The sequence below is a fragment of the Ambystoma mexicanum genome, chromosome 2p (assembly GCF_040938575.1).
Source record: "Ambystoma mexicanum isolate Mex_15411 chromosome 2p, UKY_AmexF1_1, whole genome shotgun sequence".
NCBI lineage: Eukaryota > Metazoa > Chordata > Amphibia > Caudata > Ambystomatidae > Ambystoma > Ambystoma mexicanum.
Window position 1 is genome coordinate 1,176,278,476 of NC_090923.1, and position 19,783 is coordinate 1,176,298,258.

Here is a 19,783-nt window from a genome sequence, read left to right on the forward strand (position 1 = left end):
TCGAAACAAGATATTGGCTATTGAGTGGGGCTGGATAGGTCCCACCTCCTTTAACCTCCCGATGCCCAGCTCCTCTTCTGTCTCACCTTGCAGTTTTGTGAGGTTGGCTCTCCATCCTGCTTATCTTTAGCAGGGGCGCAGTAAGCACAGGCTTTCCCCGGACCTAGTTACTTCACTGATCCAGTGTGGCTGTATATCTGGATTAAGCTGGTAAGTCTCTATGCCAATGGATGCTTGGTATAGGTGCTTAAAGTCTTTATTGCCCAAGTTTTAAACATGTTTTGTCTTTTCTTTCAGGCGCGGTCTCGTGTGGATTTTGGATGAAGAATTGACTCTTCCTAGGATGCTGAGCAGATTCCCTTCAGGTGAGTATTAGCGCAAGTGAGTGGCGCTGAATGTCTGAATAACTGTTTCGTGCACGACTAACCTGCTGTTTCTTTTCCTTCTTTGCAGGCGCGGCTCCAGGACGGCGATGGGAAGAACCGCTCCAATGTGTTCCGGAGGAATGCAGACCCCGGGTGAGTATTGGATGCCTGCGCGGATGTCTTCTCCTCTGCAAGGACGGCGGTCCGAAGATCGGCTGAAGGCGCGACCGATTGGATGAAAACTGCAGGTAAGGCCTTCGTTGCTGTACTAACTCCTGTTCTCTTCTCTCTCTTCTTTCAGGTACCGATGGATTGAAATCTCAGAACGGGCGTGGCTGTTGAAGTTCGACGACAGAGCAGACACAGTGAGCGTTACGCTGCAGGAGTGCAGAATAACGCAAAGCAGGGTGTGGCTTAAATAGCCTTGCAAGTAGTTCCAGGTAAAGTAGTCCCTTTATCACACCCTGCCTTTCAGGTAAAGTAGTCCCTCAGCCACACCCTGGGTATGCAGAAAGGCTCAGCCTCACTAGGCTGAGTAAGTAGTCCCATGCAGTTCAACATATCTTATGAGCCTGGCGCCAACGGCACCCGGACTGAGTCCAGGAGGTTCTAGGACACTCCTTTGGGGCTTGATAAGCCCTTATGGGTGTCAGTGACTGGGGTGTGCCCATCAGTTCCAGGGGTTTTGGAGCATGCACCATAACAAATGTGCATGTTTTTTATGCACAGCCCTTTCTGTGCTGTTGCGATGCAATCTCAAGAATTGCCCACAGGGCAAATTATCCCTAAGGGGGAAAAGGGATGAAAAAATATGATAGTTGAGCAGAGAGTTTCTCGTAATCGGTTTTGTGTATAGGGCTATTTTGAGATACCCTTCTTCTGCATAAATGTTGAGATCCAAGAAATTGATCTAAGTGGCATTCACTTCACTTGTTAATTTCAATGAAGGATTCAGTGAGTTAGGGCAAACTACACATTCTGACGCTGTTTCTAGTGTACCCTTGCATATAATTAATACATTGATGATGTATGTTTTCCATTAAATGATTGTTTCTCTGAATGGGTTGGTATCTTAGTAAATGTTCAAATTCTTCAATTCCCCCTTACTTTATAGAGTTGCTGTCAAACATAAAGAAGTTCTCGGTCAATGAGATCTCTGCACACCATGCAATTAATGCTCTAGTCTCTGGTTAAAGTTTCGGAAGAAATCTCTATAAATGTCTCTTCACTAAAACCACTGCTTCATTTTGAGGGATAGATGTATAAAGTGATTCTATATAGCACGTGATTACAGATGTTGTACATCATACTCTGATCCTTCTATAAGGTTGATATGAGTGGTATTTCTTTTACAAATGAAGTCATTTGCACTCTCTGTTGAATGTAGGAATGTGACTCTAAAACCCAACGCGAAATAACAGCTCCAACGCAGAGTGGATGCACTTTGTCAGAAAAGCAAGTTTAATTGCATGTAAACGGCTGGAAGAGGTTAGTCGACGTCATGCAGCTGAAAACAAACCGTTCCTTCAGTGTGCAACAAAGTTGCACCTTTTATACACACTGAAACAATTTACATAACTACACATATTCGTTTACAACGTCATCCCACAAAAATACCATTGGCTAACCCTAACGCAAATAAATCTAATCCCTCTACATTCTCTAACCCCATTGGAGACATACACATGGTCTCATTCTAATGCCATGACATCCTAAAATATCATTGGTTTATTAACTCAAAACAATTCAACAGTTAATTTTCCCCATTTGTCAGAGAAACTTTAACCTAGTACATGATGTGCAAGGCTTTTCAAGGAGGCAGAGAAACAATAATCATTCATTTGAACCAGCAGTAAAATTATTATCGCCCCCCCAAACACGCCGGCTCCTCATATCTTTCTACATTTCTTCACCTCCCCTTATTTGCAACTACCATCTCAGATCATATAGCCTGCAGCACTACTCATCCTTGTTGAGAGCCCATAAAACACCAGAAAAGCTCTGCCCTTAAAGCACCCCTTGCATGTGTTTTTATTAACTAACCCCAATTCAACCCACTATGCATGTAACAAAAAGCCTACGTGTTCTCAAGAAGATTGCCCCTTGTATCTACAAATCCAATCCGCCCATAAAACTCAACCGGATGGCCTTTCATTTAGTTCTCGCCTTCAGCCTTTTGTAATGCTATCACCAGCTGCCCAAATGAGGTTTGCTTCCTATCTCTTCCATGACCTTAGTCAACTGCAACCCAAAGACTCTGCAGCTCACACAAACTCCAACTAAGCGAGAACAGCACTCTGTGATGTCTCCATATACCCACAATGAACCCCATGTTCCCCAATGTCCTAAAGTGTCTGCAATTCAAACCTTTGTCGAATTCCCTACATGTACACTGTTCAAGATTTTTTTTCCCCCTCAGTGAAAACATGCGTTGTACATCGAACAATAACATTGTATCCATGCTAGTGCTAATTATGTTGCTACCTATTGCAAATCTAAAGTGTATCCAAACTACACACTAACTTAGTCAAATTCATGTAACTAGACAAAAACACATATTTAGTTGCAACATTGCATCTAATCCAGCTGCATCATGGCCTAATACACCTTGCGTAGCGTAAACCTCTTTCCCTCATTGGGACTTCAAAAAGTCCACCGCAACATGACTCAAAAAGTAGTCTGTGAAGCGTGAATGAGGTTCTAATACTGATCATATACACCACACTATAGGTCTTAATTGGGGATAAGTAGAATTCTTGTGGATCTTGGGCAGAGTATAGAACACTGCTGTGTGTGCTGGTGTCTGTTAGGCTGCTTCATCTATTTCTTGCTGTACTCTCTTTGATCTCTTTGCGAATGGCCATAGTAGGGTCTATGGTAATGGGCCAATAACTTGGATTATTTTGTAATTTCGAGATTGCTTTCTGTTCACTGCAAGACAGATTGTTGGACGGGTGGTCTTTTCAAAATTGTCGGGATCATTAAGTACTCGCTCCAAAACCAATGATTTGGGGCACCTTTGCCCAGGGGGACTTCAAATGTTGATGGAATTCTCAGATTTGTAGATTTCGCCATTTCTAGATAGTCTCTAAAGGCAAAACATTCTTTCAAATGTTTTTTTCTCATTAAATTATTCCTTTCTGATCTAGTAATATATGCCTGCCTCTCCCACTGACATCTTTAAAAAAAAAAAAAACTGCCACCTCTTTGTCTGCTCCCCCGACCCCCTGCCATCCACCCATCTACCTCCTGCAGTTATGTGGGTGTTGCTCAGCACTTCAGAGATCTGTGCATAGATTTCCTTACTGCCGTTGGGGTGTCAAAACCCACTGTCACTACAGGTGTCTATGTTGTCTTTAAACATTGTGAGTTGAGTCACTTAGCTACACCCATAGCTGTCAGCATGGCGTACATGTAAACTGTTGTCTTAAAAACAAATTATATTTATAGAGTGACACACGTCCAAAGTCCTCAGAGCGCTAACCTAAAACGTAAAACAAACAAGCACAGTTCAAAGTCATAAAACCGTCTACAAAACCAAATCTGGCTAAAACTAGATTTTGCAGGCAGAGCATAAAAACGTACAGAACTAAACATTACATGCAGTGCTGTAGGTCCCCCTTCAGATCAACTACTAATTTCAAGTTTAAGGAACCCTTTGGAAGGTTACTAGTCCCATATCCAACAAGTGCACAATCCCTGCTGTTCTGCGTTCACCAATTATCCAGTTCAATCCTCTGAAGAATTTTCAGGTCGGAAGCTCTTATGACCCCAAGCACTGTTCTCTGGCAAAGCCAGGCTAGCACTTTATTTCTAATGGCCTCCTTTTGATTCTTTCCAATCCGGCTTTTCTATGCCACTGATAATGTTTTGTCCATGACGAAACCTCTAACAATCTTGTCCTCCATCACCGGCATGTGAGATTTCCCAACACGCAGCTTGAGGTGATACCAGGTTTGGTTCTGGAATTGGTCGGTCGGGAACAACATGAAGATGCTAGTGCTATCTCACTAGCTGCAGCAGATGATGTTGGTATCAAAGCTTGTGCTCACTCTACAGTTGCCACAGGCAAAGATGGTATCATAGCAAAGGGAGTCTGTGTAGCTTCAAGTGTGCAATAACTTGTTACTTTCTGAGATGTTTGTGAAGACTGGTCTACACCATCAGGTTTTTGGTCAGTTTGGCAGAAACTATCTGCTTTATCCATGTCGTACTGTGATAAACACTGGTCTAAAGATTCCACCTTTAGAGAGAAATCCGCAAAATGAATGCACTGGTTGAGCTCTCTGGTTATGTTTTCCTTCACTCGAAGCCACTGTGCAGGAGTAATTTGCTCGGTGTGAATCATATGCTCATCATCAGTCCCCACAAACCCCAAGGGAGGCTGTCAAGGAGGGTGTAACGGTGATTCCAGGGTACCCTTCTCCACCCTTTCCACAGAATATTGTATAACCATAGACAAAGACGAAAATTAACCATTGTTACTTACCTGTTGACTTCCCATAGCAGCAACCCCTGGTAGGCACCTATGACCTACATGACGAGCAAGGCCCACCATCTCCATTCCACACTTGGTGCCCAAAACCAGACCAAGTTCATTGTCATCCGAGGAAAGACCTTTTCTCATATCCTGAAGTCTCCGTCCTCATCGCGCACTCAGTGCCAAGACCTCAGTCAATCGATTTCTATTGGTTATTGGGGACACAGACGTCATGCCATGCTCTGTGGATGCTAAATCCAACCTCTTAGATATAAATCCCTCCTGGGCAAGCTCTTTTGTTTACCCAATCCAAGGCGAATCGAATGAGTGCATAAGGAACGTCGTTTCTGGAAAAAATAGTGCACCGATGATTATACTGCTTCACGATCTCGCCTCCATCACGGTGCCATCCTCCCACTGCTCCAGTAGGTAGATGGAAAACACCCAGGCCACAGGCTGCGACTACTAAAATTCCCTCCCCTAGCCCCTCCAGCATGGATCCAAACACTGACCAGCCGGGAAGCACTGGAGGGCGGGAAGCCGCCGGTGCTGCAGAGGAGCAAGAAGCATAATGCAGCCGGCCCAAGAGCCCCAAAGCACTGAGGCACGACGCCAGGAAAGCGTGGTGTGAGAAACCTGAGGGTGTTCTCACTGATAGATCCCGAGGATCCTTTGCTCAGGTTGCCAGGGGAGGGCATTTGCACTTGGATCCCGACCCTGGGAGTGGACAAGTGGGGGCAGGATTGCCTGGGCAGGGGGTCATTGGGAACTGCAGGAGGAATGCCTTCGGGAGGGACTTAGTATTCCCCCTTTCCAGTACACCTCTATGTGACATCCCTACAGTCTTCTTAGGATATTCTGAACAAGAGACCACTTTTCCACAACCATACACCTACCTTCCCAGACGAGACAACATTACACCCAATTGGCACGTAATTATCCAGGAACACAAACTCCCATAATCCACCATCACTTCTATTTTCCAAAAACACAGACGAAGAAGAGGGTGACTGAGAGGATGAAGATGTCTCAAAACCACACTGAGAGACTGAAGACAGACTGCCCCATGCTAAAACTGGACTGTCAGGGCTCCCTGGATAATCAGTCTCACCTGAGACCTACTCAGCCTTTGCCTCAATATAAAAGGCAGGGCACACAGACACTCTGAACGAGCTAGGGATGTTGGATGGTGCACAGAAGCCAGAGGGAGAGCATTCAAGCTGGAGAGACCCTGGAAGGCCTGGAGAAATGAGGACTGCCTGATTGCTGGGCCTGTAAGTACAGGGGAGGCTGCAGTGTGGAGAGGGAACTGTACCTCCAGGAAGCCAAACCAAGGGCAGCTGGGATTACCTGGCCGTGCCCACACCAGAGCTCCTCCCCTAGGCAAAGCAGGAAAGCCCAGGCCTTTGACAGGCAGGTGGCAAGACCCTGACCTCAACAGGGATCCCCTTGAACTCCTGCAGCTCCCAAAACACTTCAATGCCGTTTTGGGGAGCTAGCAAAGTGGGAGCGAAACAGGGACAAGTGCATTCTGGGACTTGTAGTCCGAAGACTTCCAATTTGGCTAATCATGAGAGGCCTGAGCCCGGCTGAGGGTAACGCGTGTGTGAACTGATAAAACCGTAAAGACAAAGGAAGGCACATGGTTGGTGAGCGATATGAAAGGCTGGTGTGTGTGCTATGGAAAAATTGAAGTTGCAACAGTATATCGCAATTGAAGGCTGCATGCGTGTGGATGAGACGCAAAGGAAGGCAGACCTGTGGTGAACTTTAAATTACTGATAACTTTGAAGCCAGTAAGAGTGGTCCGGTGAAAGTAGCCCACTCAAAAGTCTTCGCAAAAGGTGAAATGTTTTTGTTATAAAGCAAGTGAATGAACTCTAAAGTGCGTAATGGTCAAGATTAACCCCGGCAAAAGGGGAAGTGAAAACGTGACTGTTCACTTTGTGCTTATGATACTGAACTACCAAGAGCCACTGGGGCAAATAACACAAGATTGTGAGCTAAAGGGAAAGTCTGAGTGGTCCAGCGGAGGTCTACAGTATAAGAATCGCACATTCTAAAGTCTTTGACATCAGGAAAAGGTGTGAGCCCGACTGAGGGAGAACGGAAGTGTGATAAGTTGGGGGTAGAGAACCCCTAAATAATGTGAATTAAGCTTAGCAAAGAAAACCCCTGCAAGTGCTGTGATTGCTAGGTCCGAACCTGACTGAGGGACATCTATATTGAATCAGGTACTTTTTGGTTGAAAGGTCCAAGCCCGACCGAGGGAGAGCTATGTAAACTTTTTGTTGAACTGTGAAAGAACATTTGAAAGCGGAAAGGCCAAGCGTGCCCCGATCCACGTTTTTGAACTGCCTTTGTTTTAAGAACCTGAGCCAGAGTGTGTCATCCTGTCTACCGGGGCTGCCTTTCTCCGTGCTGCCCAACGCGGGGAGAAGAGCTGACTCGGCCACATTGATTCTTTATATTCCAGCACAGATTTTCTTTTGCATTCATAATCCTCATTACACACTTTTCTGTATAATAGATAGGGCAGGCATTATGTTCTTTTAGTATAGGCCATCTTTGATTTGAAAGACTGAATAGGACTGTGTTTTCATTATTATTTGATGGGCAAGAATACTCCCATCTTAGACGTAGGGCAAGATGGGTATTCTATTAACCCCTTTAACAGAACAATAAAGGTTTTCCAATCTTTTGTGTCTGACTTGCTTTTGATACCATGGGTTCCTCACAGTGGGATTAGAGGCGAGAACCCTTCCACGGTCCTCACAGCTCCAAGCCACACTGCCAAACACAAAGGTTGCAGCAGCTTCCACTTCGGGCAGCTCCAATCTTCACCAAAAACCTGTGTCGCCATGGCATTCCCCTGCCGTTGGTAAAACGTGAGGTGTTGCAAATAGACACCCTGTTCGTTCTCTAAACCCCATTCCCTGTAATTTCCAACATGCTATTTATTCAGTTTTGTAGCATTATCCAGCACAGATCTGGTCATTTGATCCTATAATGCATTGTTTGTTTTGCGCGGCGCCCACTTTTATGCCATGCCAATCACTATTTAGGCCCTACCTCCTTATTAGAGAGCCCACACGCCCCTCGATATTGCGTCCCTTTTAAAGCACGGTATAGGAAGGGGTCCGAGTGAATAAAATCCAGGTCTAGGAATGTTTTTGCTGTGGTGCTGGGCCCCTTAATTGGCAGTGGCAGAATGATGTGGCAGTCTATGCCTTGGTTTTTAAAGCGCTACTTACAGAATGTCTGTGGCTGGTCAGAGGACCTCCTATATTCTTCAGTAAATAATGTAAATTTCCAGCACTTGTTGTACCGCGTAGGCCTAATGCACAGCAGCCATACATCCCCTTGAGAATCTCATTTACAAGCCTCGGAAACATGTCTGGAACTTGTGAAATCATCAGAAGGAGCAACGGTAAGTGAATGGAATGCATTGCGTAAGCGGAAATATGTTTTAGGGTAATGTTTTTGCCGAGGCTGTCCCACATAACCCGTTCAGAAGGTATGTAGGTTCTTAAAAATGTTCAAAGCACAGGCGGAATGCGTTACTCCCTAGCTCAACATTTTCTTTCCTCAGACTACCATGAGGAATCTGAAAATTAAATGCACGGCATTGAAATATAAAATCTAAGCTTGAGTTACTTCTAGCATACACAAACCACTTTAGAGGCAGATGAGTGAGTGAGCAGTCTTTTAAAAAGTAGACTGTTGAGAAAGCCTCTTTTTTGATAGTTCAGGTTGATGAGATAAGTATTCTAAATGTTTGCACCGTAGGAAGAGCACGATCTTTTACTAATTTTTTTTTTTATGTGTAATATTTCCCAGTCGGTAATGTGTTCACAGTATACAGAGGCGTGTATTGAATGTATGCAGGCTTTTTGATTGTAGGAAGAAATAAACTGGCCAATTCAAAATGGTGGCAGTCACGTAGGCTGGGGAATTTATATACTTTTCCTGATCCATCTAGTCGCCCATTCTCTTTCGGGCCAGTTAGTCTATCCTCCCTCCTAGCCGAGCCGGCATCCATGTTTAATCTGACACAAGCCATGTAATTGGTCTATTTGAGTTACAAAAAGGAAACATGGATAGAGATTCTGATTTGAAAGCATTGGGCATTACAGGGTATATGTTTTAAGATGACTAATTATGAAATATTGTGTATAATGAATTTATATAGGGTTTTTTATGCTTTATATAGGGTTTTTTATGGAATCGTATTATGTATTGTAATGGGGAGTCACTTGTTGAATATTATATGTGTAAGGTTTACTATTAACCTTGTATACACGATAAAAGGCAACTTTCAAGGCTTACCCTGTTGTGGAGCCTAGTGAGAAAAAAAACTGCCTTTCCAACAGCTGTCCCGTGCTTGTCCCGCCTTCAAAAAGCCTCTTTGCACTGTTCTGGTAACAACTGTTTGTCCCCTTTCCAGTGTGATGATATGGAGGTGGAGGATGACAACTCTCTGAGCCAAACGCAGACTGCCACACAGGTGCAGCGTAACCTGGAGAAGCGCTCGCCAGAACTTGTGGACCGCAAGGTGAAGGGGTTTTTGGATGTATCGGTGATTGTTGTGTTGGTAACAAATGTATGAAAGGGAAACATGCGCAACAAGTGAATAACACCTCTCACACCATTCCCATCACTAGGTGGCTGAGGTCGTGCAGTACCTGCTGGTCAAGGACCAGAAGAAGATGCCCATCAAGCGCGCAGGTGGGCTCTCCACCTGCATTCAAGTGGGGGTGCAGGAACGATCAAATGGGGCTACAAGGTCTCATCTACTGAGGATAGGTGGGCGGGTGTGTGTGACCTGTAGGTGGGACTTTGGTTTCCAGGTACTTGGCTGGGTGGATGGGTACATTGGAATGAGTATTCTTTGTCCTTTGAATGCAGAGTTGGGGTGCATAGCATGGCCACTGAGCATTAGCCTACCATCGGCAGCAGGCGTGTCTGGGAGGTAGTACAAGTGGTCTATCAAACTATTGGCAGATGATTGTCCTGGTTGTGCTGTAAAGCCTCCATTGTGCTTTGGTAAAAGGGAAACGACCCGACTGATGGCCCGTGGCCACCGTCTGTAGGGGGCTGTTACGAGAAGGTGGGACTGCAGATTTAGTTTGCTTCTGGCGACCAATCATGTTGGACTGGTGGAATAGTGAAGCGCTGTGTTGAGATCGATAGGTTGGACTCTGGGCTCCTGTCCTCCTGGAGGATGCATGTTTCTTGCACGGGCAGGACACTGCGATGTGTAGCTTCCAGGAGGTGTGTTGGGCTGGTAGGCTTAGATTTTACAGGTGGGTTAGCCTGAAGGGGTGGCTCCTCTTTGTGCCCCCTACTCATCTTTCCCCTCCTCGTCTTCTTTCTAAGTCAGGGTGCATGATGGACAGGGTGCATGATGGACAGGAAGGACCGCGAGATGAGGGTCCTGAGAGCAGGGTACGACTGGCATGTAGCGGGTAAGCTGCACATATAGTGCTCTGGGTCCCTGTGCACTGAACATTTAGTGATTGGCTAGTAGTACTGCACTTTGAAGGGATGGTAATACTGTGAAGGCCACATCCTTCTGAGGTAGAATGTTTGGCAAGCGGGTGACTGTGAGATACTTGCTCTGGGGATGTGATGTGCAGTTTGGGTTGGCAAATCCATGTCCAGCTTCAGGAGCATGTCATCGTGAAACAAAAGGAGCGATGACTGTATGTTTAGAACTAATCGTTCTTCGCCTGCCAAGCCTTTACAAAAGGGGAAAGTCCAGCACGTAATGCTTGGTCACATCCCTTCTGCATGAGACCACAAGCATCCCCAAACATGTTTTGGCCTTGTTGGGCCTCATCAATGATGTCATGATGAAGATGTCATGGCATACAGATAACACTAATATGATCTTTTAGCTGTGGCATAATGTGTTATAGAATTGTAGGACAGAGGGCATGGTTTATATCAGGTGGGAAGTACTGCGGAGCACTCTTTCTCTGGGGTAGGAGGGAGTGGTTGTGACCGCACAGAACTGTAGGTAGGCTTGATCATTGATGAGTACAATCTACACCTCTCGGGATTACCCTTCAGGAAGGGACTCATCTGGCGAGTGATCCTTCGGCATCCCTTTGTCTAGATACAGAAAAGGGGTCTGGGGGAGAATGTGGGGGGTGCATCTGGGGTGTGTGTGTGTGGCGTCTGTGTGCCCGCGCGCATCGTTTGAATGTATACAGTAGCAGCTGGATATCAGTTTTTCCGGATCTGTGGTTGGTAACTGCTCTCTTTCTACCTTCCTCTCCCACAGACATAATCAAGAATGTGGTGAAGGAGTACAAAGATGTGTATTCGGAGATCGTGAACCGAGCTGGCAAGGCTCTCCAGAAGGTTTGTAGAGGTGTGATCGCATGTATGACGTCTTGTTGCTCTGGTTGGGCCAATGATGGTATAGCTCAGTGGTAACGCGCTTGTTTTGGAAACAAGACGACGCAGAGCATCACCGTTTTGAATCCCGGTCCGTGCTTCGAAAACCTCTTTGGTATTAAGCGCGTTATAAATAACCAATCATAAAAAAAAAATGGCAGAATGGTGTAGGGTTATGGTTGTGCTGGTGGCATGGTAAGTGTTTATGATGGTGAAATGAGGATTGAAATTGCTGGGAGCGGTTTAGGTCCTGCTGGTAGCATAAAAGAACATGGTTACCTTGACACCAAAATTACCAGGCCAACGGACATTAGCGCTTTGTAATTGAGACTGTGTATAAAGGAGCGTTCGGAAACCTTGGTTAGATATTAGTTATGGTTTCGATCTTAACTTGAAGCTTAATTTTCAGCATTCTACCAATTAGCTCCTTGTTGCTGCGAGGCGGGCCCTGCTTAATGGGTGATGCCAAATTCATTCCAGCTGCTTTTAGCTCTTACTCATGCAGTCTTTATTTCTATGCCTGCTCTGGCTTTAACACAAGTAAAATTAGATTCGTTTTTGTATGCAAAATCTGTCCTTTTTACTGTTTTTAGCTATGTGAAGCAGCAGCTTTGCTAGATTGGCTTGCATGGCACAGGTTTCTAAATGGTGCACCTCTGCTGGCTGCTGTGGATTCTCTTTGTACGTGAGCTGAGAAGCTCGATTTCCAGCAATGCTTGCCTTTACTTTAGGCAGTCGGCTCTCCCCTTTTCACTTCTTCTCTTCATGTCTCTGCCTCATGCATCCTCCTCGCATGACTCTGCTCATATCTTCTAATCTTGCCCTCATGTCGCTTCATTTGCACTACTTTGTCTCGTGCCAACTTGTTGGTTTAGTTTAAAATTATACTATTTCAGGCCGCTTCTGCTTGCCTTCTCATGTCGTTTCCCACTTGATATCTCCACTTACCCCACGTGCGCCCCCTCATTGTCTTTTGCCCCACAATCTTGCCTTTTTGTTTCTCCATTTGTCTCCCCTTCTCACGCTCTTGTTCCTTCCCTCAAATTCGTGCATCTCCTCTTGTGTCCCCTCCTCTGACCCTTTCACGTCACTTTCTCTCCCACTCTCATCTTTGTCTGTTGCCCCCATAGGTCTTCGGGCTACAGCTGGCCGAGATCGACACCAAGAACCACATCTACATTCTTATCAACACTCTTGAGCGCTTGGAAGGCGACAAGATGAAAGTGTGAGCATTTTTTTTCCTGCAACCAGTGAAGGGCTGAGGGTAGAAATCGAGACATGGCTTGGGAGGGAAGACTGTAGGAGCGGGCGATAGTACCGATAGTAGGGGTAGCCAGGGTAGCCTCAGTTAGGAGTGCGATTGCACGGGAGTGGGGTTGCGCTGGTTAAGGAAAGAACAGCAGCTTGGATATGGTTAAGGGTGCCAGCAGCTTAAGGGTGGTGAGGCTCGCAGCAGCTGGGGCAGGGCTGGGAATGAGGGCAACAGCAGGCACTGGAGCAGTGATGTGGAGAGTGGCAGCTGCTGCTGGACTGTGCCATGGTAGCTTGTATGGTCCTATTGAGCACATGGTGCATGGACGGTGTATGTGCAACATAAAGATGCTTGGCACTAGGTCTGTTTGTGATGCAGGCCTTGGGAGTGGTATACGAACTGTTCCCCACTCAATCCCAGCCTTGTCTGTAGAACCCATCCCACTCACTGCATGTATCCTAGGCCACAGGGTGGAAAGCATAGTGGTCTGGGAGGAGTGGGGGCAGGGGGAATAAACAAAACCTCAAAATGGAGTCCAGTGGTCTGAGGGCTGAGGCCCCCCCCCCTTTCCATACAGCATAATTGGAGAAATCAAAATGTCAGACTGAAGTTCGTGGATCCTATTTTGTGGGGTCTATCAATGTGAATGTGGAATTAAGAATAGTGGCTTAATGAAACGCAGAGGTAGGAAGACTAATGTGGAGGTGGAGCTTAGAGGGTAAAGCGGAGAAGGTACAGGAAAGGCGGTGGAGGGGAGAGCACAAGGAAGAGTAGATGGAGAGAGGGTGGAGCAGAGGTGAACAAAGAGGGATGAATCGATGGGAAAGTTGAGGAAGAAAACGTTGGACTTGTTAGAGCAACAAGGAGGCCGAAAGGAGGGAAGGAGGAGTATAAATACCAGTCAGAAAGAAGAGAACTACCGCAAGTGGGGGTGTAGGCTACATTGCTGGCAGAGAACAGAGCAGGCACCCTGCTAAGATTCTTAACATGGTAGTAGCCTTGGTGGAGGAGGCCAGAGGGTTGGTTGGAGGTACAGCTAGAGTCCAACTGTGTTCACTAGTATTAAGAGTCTAATGCTCAGATACCGTCAAAATGGCTGAGATTGAAGGTGCCACCTGGTAATCTACAAGTCCTGGTGGACTATCACAACATCCTGATCTGGAAGCGGCCAAGAAAGGGTGACTGCTTACTATAAATTCTGATTGTTCTGATTCTTTGGCCATGACCACATGTAGTTGCAGTTTTAATACTTCTATCTGTTACTTTGTGACCTGTTGCATAGATTTCGCTGGGTGAACGCTGTGATTGGCTGTGCGCGCAGCAATCAAAGCAGTTTTGCAATAATGGCGCCAAGTGTTTTGATCAGTAGGGCGCTGGGCCAGCCTAACAGGCTGTGACCGCCTGCATCCTGCCTTGTGATTGTGTACATGGATCTTCAGAACGCCAAATCAAGTGGGGTGCTCACACACTACAGTGACAGTTGTACGGCGTGCTCGGGCATTCTTCAAGGTTGTAAATAAAACAAAAATCAGAAACGGTCACTATGCATGGGCACTCCAGCGGATCATGTCTGAATACAATTCTCCCTCCCCAGATAGCAAGTTCTCAAGAACTTCAATGATACTATGCTGATACTATTGCTGGTGTGTTTATTTTCTAAGGGTCGTATTGTCGCTTCTCGAATTGTGAGCGTTCGCTGTAAATGTCTTTGAACCCATCAATGATACTGACTCTGGGGTTTGATGAGTTTGGCTGTTCCCTCCTCTGGTCGTCACTGTTCATACTGCAAAGCATGTAACTGATCTGTTGTTGACCTTACTGGAACGTGTCCATTAATGTTGTAGCCTGGGATATATATACTAGGATCACAGATGATAAATTAAATAGGTCATACTTTTGAAAAGTGCAATACAGTTCCCTACTGAAGTGTGCTTGCATGCTCAACACTTAGTCTGCGGCCTTGATACTTTCTCACATAAAGCTTGTTTAATGATTTGCTGCTTTCACGTTCTTTGCAATGTAGGCCTAACTGCAGTTTATTTTAAGTGTTGTGTTACTAAGCATTTATGCTGGGCCCATCGCAACCTAATTGATACGGTGCCAAAGCTTGTCGAAAAGGTGGCATAGTTTGCGCTCTCAGGACTGAATCGGACCAGGGTCTGTGGAGGAAAGGGAGAAGCAGACTTAAGAGACAAATGGACACATTTGGGATACAAAACGGCAGGCAGATGGGAGGGCAACAGTGGGGTTGATAGAAGTGGAATATGGTTGCGACAGTAGGAGTGGGTGTGTGATCCTTGTTTACGGATGATTTGGAAGTGCAGGTCAGAAGAGTGGTAATAAAAACCCACTAGAATAACAAAGCATTTTCTATAGCGTGCCCTGGAAGTGTTTCCTCACAACAAAAAAGTTCATAAAATGATCACTGTTTAGCAAGAGGAAACCACAGGAGTAATTTGTGGACCCAACAAGGGTTCTCAGTCAATTATGATTGCCAGATGTTTAACTTTAGGTGCTGAGGAAAAGAATAAGGCGGCATTATTGGTAGTTGCTAAAAGGCTGAGAAATGTCTCGTCTAACAGAAATAAGATGTTCTGTCTTTTACAGGTTTAGTAGCAAATGGTTGCAGGCCGCCACTTTGGAAATGTTTAAAACGCAGTCAGAAATGCTATTCTGATCCTAGGTGTAGGGTCTTATTGGATGTTTTTACAATCAGCTGAGCATAGTTGGCCTGGTTGTGTGCTGAAATATTCAGCAAACTAATGAAGGTGCGATACTGGTCGATTAAGATCCAAAGGAAGGTAGAATGAGAAGTGCCTTTAGGGACCCCAGACAGGCCCCTTTTAAAGTCTGATTGGAAAGATTGCATTGTTTACTGAAACCTGTTTTAAGAAGGTAATTATCCATTCTAAAATAAAGTCTCTGATCCTGTGGTCGAATAAGCAACCTTTTAGAATATTGTGGTCTACTAGTTCAATCTGCCCGAGAGATCACGGAGGATCAATGCCTCAGCTTTGCTAAGCTTCCCTGTAGTTTTTAAGGACATCCCAGATTGGTAAAAGTACATATTCAGTGTTGTGACTGTGTCTGAAACATGCTTGAGCTTGGTCTCTGTGTGCATTGTCATTAGTTAATTTTAATTAATTGAGCGTAAAATGCCTTGTCTGCTAGCTTAGCAAGACAGCTGCAATTGGAAATTGTACAGATGTTATTTGGTGAAGTCTGGTCTAAAACCGCTTTTATTAGTTTTAAATGCCTTTTTAAATTCTGTAGGAATTTTCCCTGAGCAGAATAAGGCTGGGATGAGCGATATGGCCGCTACAGCATTTTATAAGTATTTTGACGAATGCTAGTGGGCAAGAGAACACAGGGGGAGCCTGTCTTGGATCTTTGCGCTACTAGCGAGTGGGATTCCTCTTGGAGTAAGGGTGAGAAAGTGATTAAATTGCCCTTGGGTGTGAGGTAGGGAGCAATGACAGTCGAAGTAGGATTAGTTGCGTAAGGAGGAACGGACACCAATTTTAATTGTGTCCCTCTGTCTAGATGGAGTTGTACAGTAAGAGTGGATAGCTATCGTATTGGAGCGCTCCCATGAGATGTGGCTGTTGATCTAAAGATGAAGGAGTTATGAAACTCATGCATGATTTTAAAGGTCCCACTCTGGATTGGAGGCATTAATACGTCTGACTGAATAAAAGCATGATTTGAATTTTCTGATTTCAGAATATCCTCTTCAGTGTTTCAGGAAAGCCAATGTATTCTCCTTCCCATGATATGTTCTACATTTGTGTCTGGGAGTTGCTGCAGTTTGTCTGAAATCCATTGAGGTCTTCGTACATTTTTCAGGGAGTTTGACTGCATTTGAAAGGGGTGATAGTTAATGGAACTAGTGATTCATTTGTTGAAATCTTCTATTCCTGGTAAAGGGGCAGAGAGAATTGATGCATTTTGGGTAGTGGTTGACTAGTGATGAGATTTGTTTAACTGCAGAGAGGGAAGAAGGGGAGGCAACGAGGTTAAGGGTGCAGAAAATGGCAGAGTGATCAACCCAATGTTAACTATCATATACAAGGACCTAAGGAGACTGGGGGTCTAAAGACATGGACTGATGGCCCTCTAAGTGTATTCTCTCTACAGGTCCAAGTCTAAGCTTTCTAACCTCGAAACGAAGCTCCCAGTGGGTCTGTTGGGCACCAACTCTAGCCAGATGTTGAAATCTCCCAGTGTATAAAAGTTAGCATGTCCTGAGAGGTAACCTATTATGAAATCAGCTAGTTCCTCTCCAAGTTTAGATGTGTACCCAGGATAACTGTCGATGATGAGAAACAAAATAGAAAAAGTTGGCTAAATGTTACCTCTAAAGAGCATTCATTCAAAAAGAGGAGCAACAAGATCCAGAAAGGAGGTGATACCAGATTAGAGTTTACGGCCCTCAGTACATTCGACAGGCTGGGAGAACAGTCAGGCGAAAAGGAACGCAGGAGCTTCTGGTTTAGTAGTGAGCTGCAGGGGATGTGGTGGAGAAAGTGCTACTGCATTCTTTTGTACCTTGCAAGTGGTGCGCAAAGGGCATATGTAGGGTTTAGTAGTCCCGTTGGTAATGCAGCCATTGTAACTTTAATGTTCTATGTTGATGTAGTTGGTTTATCTTTGGGTGTGCTTGAGGTCGTGCTTGAGATGGAAGTGATGGGGGGGAATTCTAGGGCTAAAAATCTTAAACCTTCTAGTTGTCTGATTTTGAAGTTTACGGTGCGAAGATTGCAATTCCTTGGAAAAGTCCTGCCATTGTCACGAGATAGGACATGAGGAAGAAACGTCTGGATATCTAGGAGTATTTCTCTGATAGGAATTGAGGGAGCAGCTGAACCTTTGGGTAAAGTGACTGGGAGTGAAGGTACACAAGCATGTCCTATGCTGGATTAAAGGGAGGACTATGTGTATGGATTAGAGGCAGGGATAAACATTTTGAGTTGCAAGCTGCTGGCCAGGTATCATAATTCACTTGCAGCCTCAATTCCCAACCCGACTATTTCTTAACTGCTAAGTGTATTTTCACTCTCTAATGGCCATGTGTGAAGGTACTTGAAGGGTTGAGATCTGAGATACGAGGGAAAGAGTGGTAGCAGTATAAGTGGCTTGCTGTGTAGTAGTGACCTGCTGTATGTCGTGAGAAGGTGAACAGATGGGGGGGGCAGGGGGAGCAGGTAGGTCTATGGGAGGAGTGAGGAGTAGGGGGTAGAGACAAAGGTGTAGAGCAGATTGCAACTGACCTACATGGTCCAAACCTGGACATGAATCCACAGAGGGAGTCACTGCTATACTATTTGTTTAGTATGGCATTAGGTTGAAAAACACTGGGAAATAAAGATTTGGGGGGAATAGGTGTATAGAAAAACAGTCATGGGTTAATATTCATTTCCTACTCTTTCCACAAACCCAATATAGAGGCTAAAACCTTGACTGAGAAATATTAGGCCTGTATGGTTTAGAACCGAGGGAGGAACAATAATAAAACAATTATGAACAGGCTGAAAGGGCCAACAAGTGGCAAGGCAACATAGACTTCTAGTACTGGGCCTAAGGCATTCTCAGTTCTTACAGTAACAGTTATATGAGATGCACAAAGAGGGAACTACAGTGATTTACAATACTTACATTTATAAAAAAAAATCACTGCTACCTTCTAAAATTATGCCAATTGTTCCTGAAACTCTGGGGCTACGGCCATGGAAAATTGTTGCAGTCCAGTAAATTACCTGTTTGAGTCACTTCCTGTTGGGAGTGTCTCCTATAAGGGAACAATGAAACAAGCCTGTTGTGGTAAAGTTGGCCAGTTCTACTCCTTGCCCACAGGTGTAGCCAGAGGGGCAAACAGCAGGATGGGGAGCTGAGGGGTCTGCAGAAGAGATCCAGGCCAGGGAGAGCTGGCTTCAGTGTCAGCTAAAGACCCACATCTTTGTATATGATCGTGGTGTGGTTGGAGAGGCAGATTGGGTGAGAAAAACAACTCTGCTCCAGGAACATGAGATCCTGAGGTGGATGACAAACTCTGGGATCTAGGCCCAAGAACGAGTACTCCTGGTGCTGGCTGCTGCAAAAACTGACAAGGAACGCCTGGTGCACAGGTGAGTTTGACTATTGAGATTAGATCTAGCTTGCAGCAGATGGGGTCGCCAGTCAGTGTGACTCATGCCCAATGCACAACAAGGACTCTGACAAGGCAATCCCAATGAAGACACCTGGAAAGAAGACCTGTGAGGCGGAGAGCACTGCAACAGCAGTGGAAGGAGGACTCTGGAGGAACCCTGCAAGGGTCCAAGGTCAGCTTTGGGGGGTGGGGAGGAGCTCAAGAGTGAAGCCCGGCAACAGAAAAATGCTCCACAATGGAGAAGACTCAAGTTGTCCTTTGAGCTGATGTGGAGTACCAGGGTGCCGCTCGTTTCCGGTCCAGACACAGCACCTGTCCCCCACCTTTAGGCATCTGGGCCAGAATGATTTACTTGGCGCACTCTGGAGTTGCAAGTGAAGAGGGGTCCAGCAAGGGTGAGGGCCAGACAATCCAACAGCGACTGTTGTGAGAGTCCAAGGTAAAACCCAGCAAGGAATGCTCCAGCACAGAGCAGAGGAGCAGAGTCAAAGGACCCAGTGGCCAGCCATTATGACTACATTTGGAGCCTCCGCAGCAGCAGAACATCGGAGCGGCAGTCTTCAGGAGAGCTCCAAAACCTACATGAGGAATGAACAGAGGCTCCCACTGATAAACGCATTCCCTTGTGAACTGGCTTAGCCAGCCCACCAACCCAAAGACATGCATCATGCAAGTTGTGGCAGCCAGTACAGCCAAATTTCCAAATACTCGAGCAAACCTACATGTTTGTGGACTCTGATGTCTGGAGGACCTTAAGCTGGTTTATACTTCCTCAAACCCAAACCGAGCATGCCTAGATGAGCAAAACTGACATTTTGGCTTTGCCTCCTCATCCACACAAAGGCTCCAAAACAGAATGGCAGTATAGGACTTAGAAAAACACATAAGTACCCCAATGGCTACTATGCGTGCAATGGGCTACATACAGAAAAACAAATTAAATTGGGTTTTTATATATCGCTTTATGCCAGAGTTCAGGGACCGGGTATATAACCCATGCTGCTTGGCATTGTCTTGCTTCCAAAACTAGCGCGTTGCCCCGGAGCTATCCTTCTGGCCTCTACTAATGCAGTAAAAAATGGCTGAACCTGGTGTTGCCAAAACCTAAGTACAGCTGCCATCGGCCTGCTCCC

The 19,783-nt window shown here is 45.6% G+C and overlaps 1 protein-coding gene across 4 annotated transcripts in view; it reads left to right on the top strand.

Moving 5' to 3' along the window:
* The window catches only part of LOC138567285 (non-structural maintenance of chromosomes element 3 homolog), a 192,929-nt gene that overhangs the window by 160,458 nt on the left and 12,688 nt on the right, over positions 1–19,783 (top strand). For all 4 annotated transcript variants that reach the window (XM_069645336.1, XM_069645335.1, XM_069645338.1 and 1 more), the window contains exons 3-6: positions 9,293–9,400; positions 9,510–9,573; positions 11,135–11,214; positions 12,381–12,475. In XM_069645336.1, the coding sequence (XP_069501437.1) occupies positions 9,293–9,400; positions 9,510–9,573; positions 11,135–11,214; positions 12,381–12,475 (347 nt within the window). The remainder of the gene's footprint in view (positions 1–9,292; positions 9,401–9,509; positions 9,574–11,134; positions 11,215–12,380; positions 12,476–19,783) is intronic.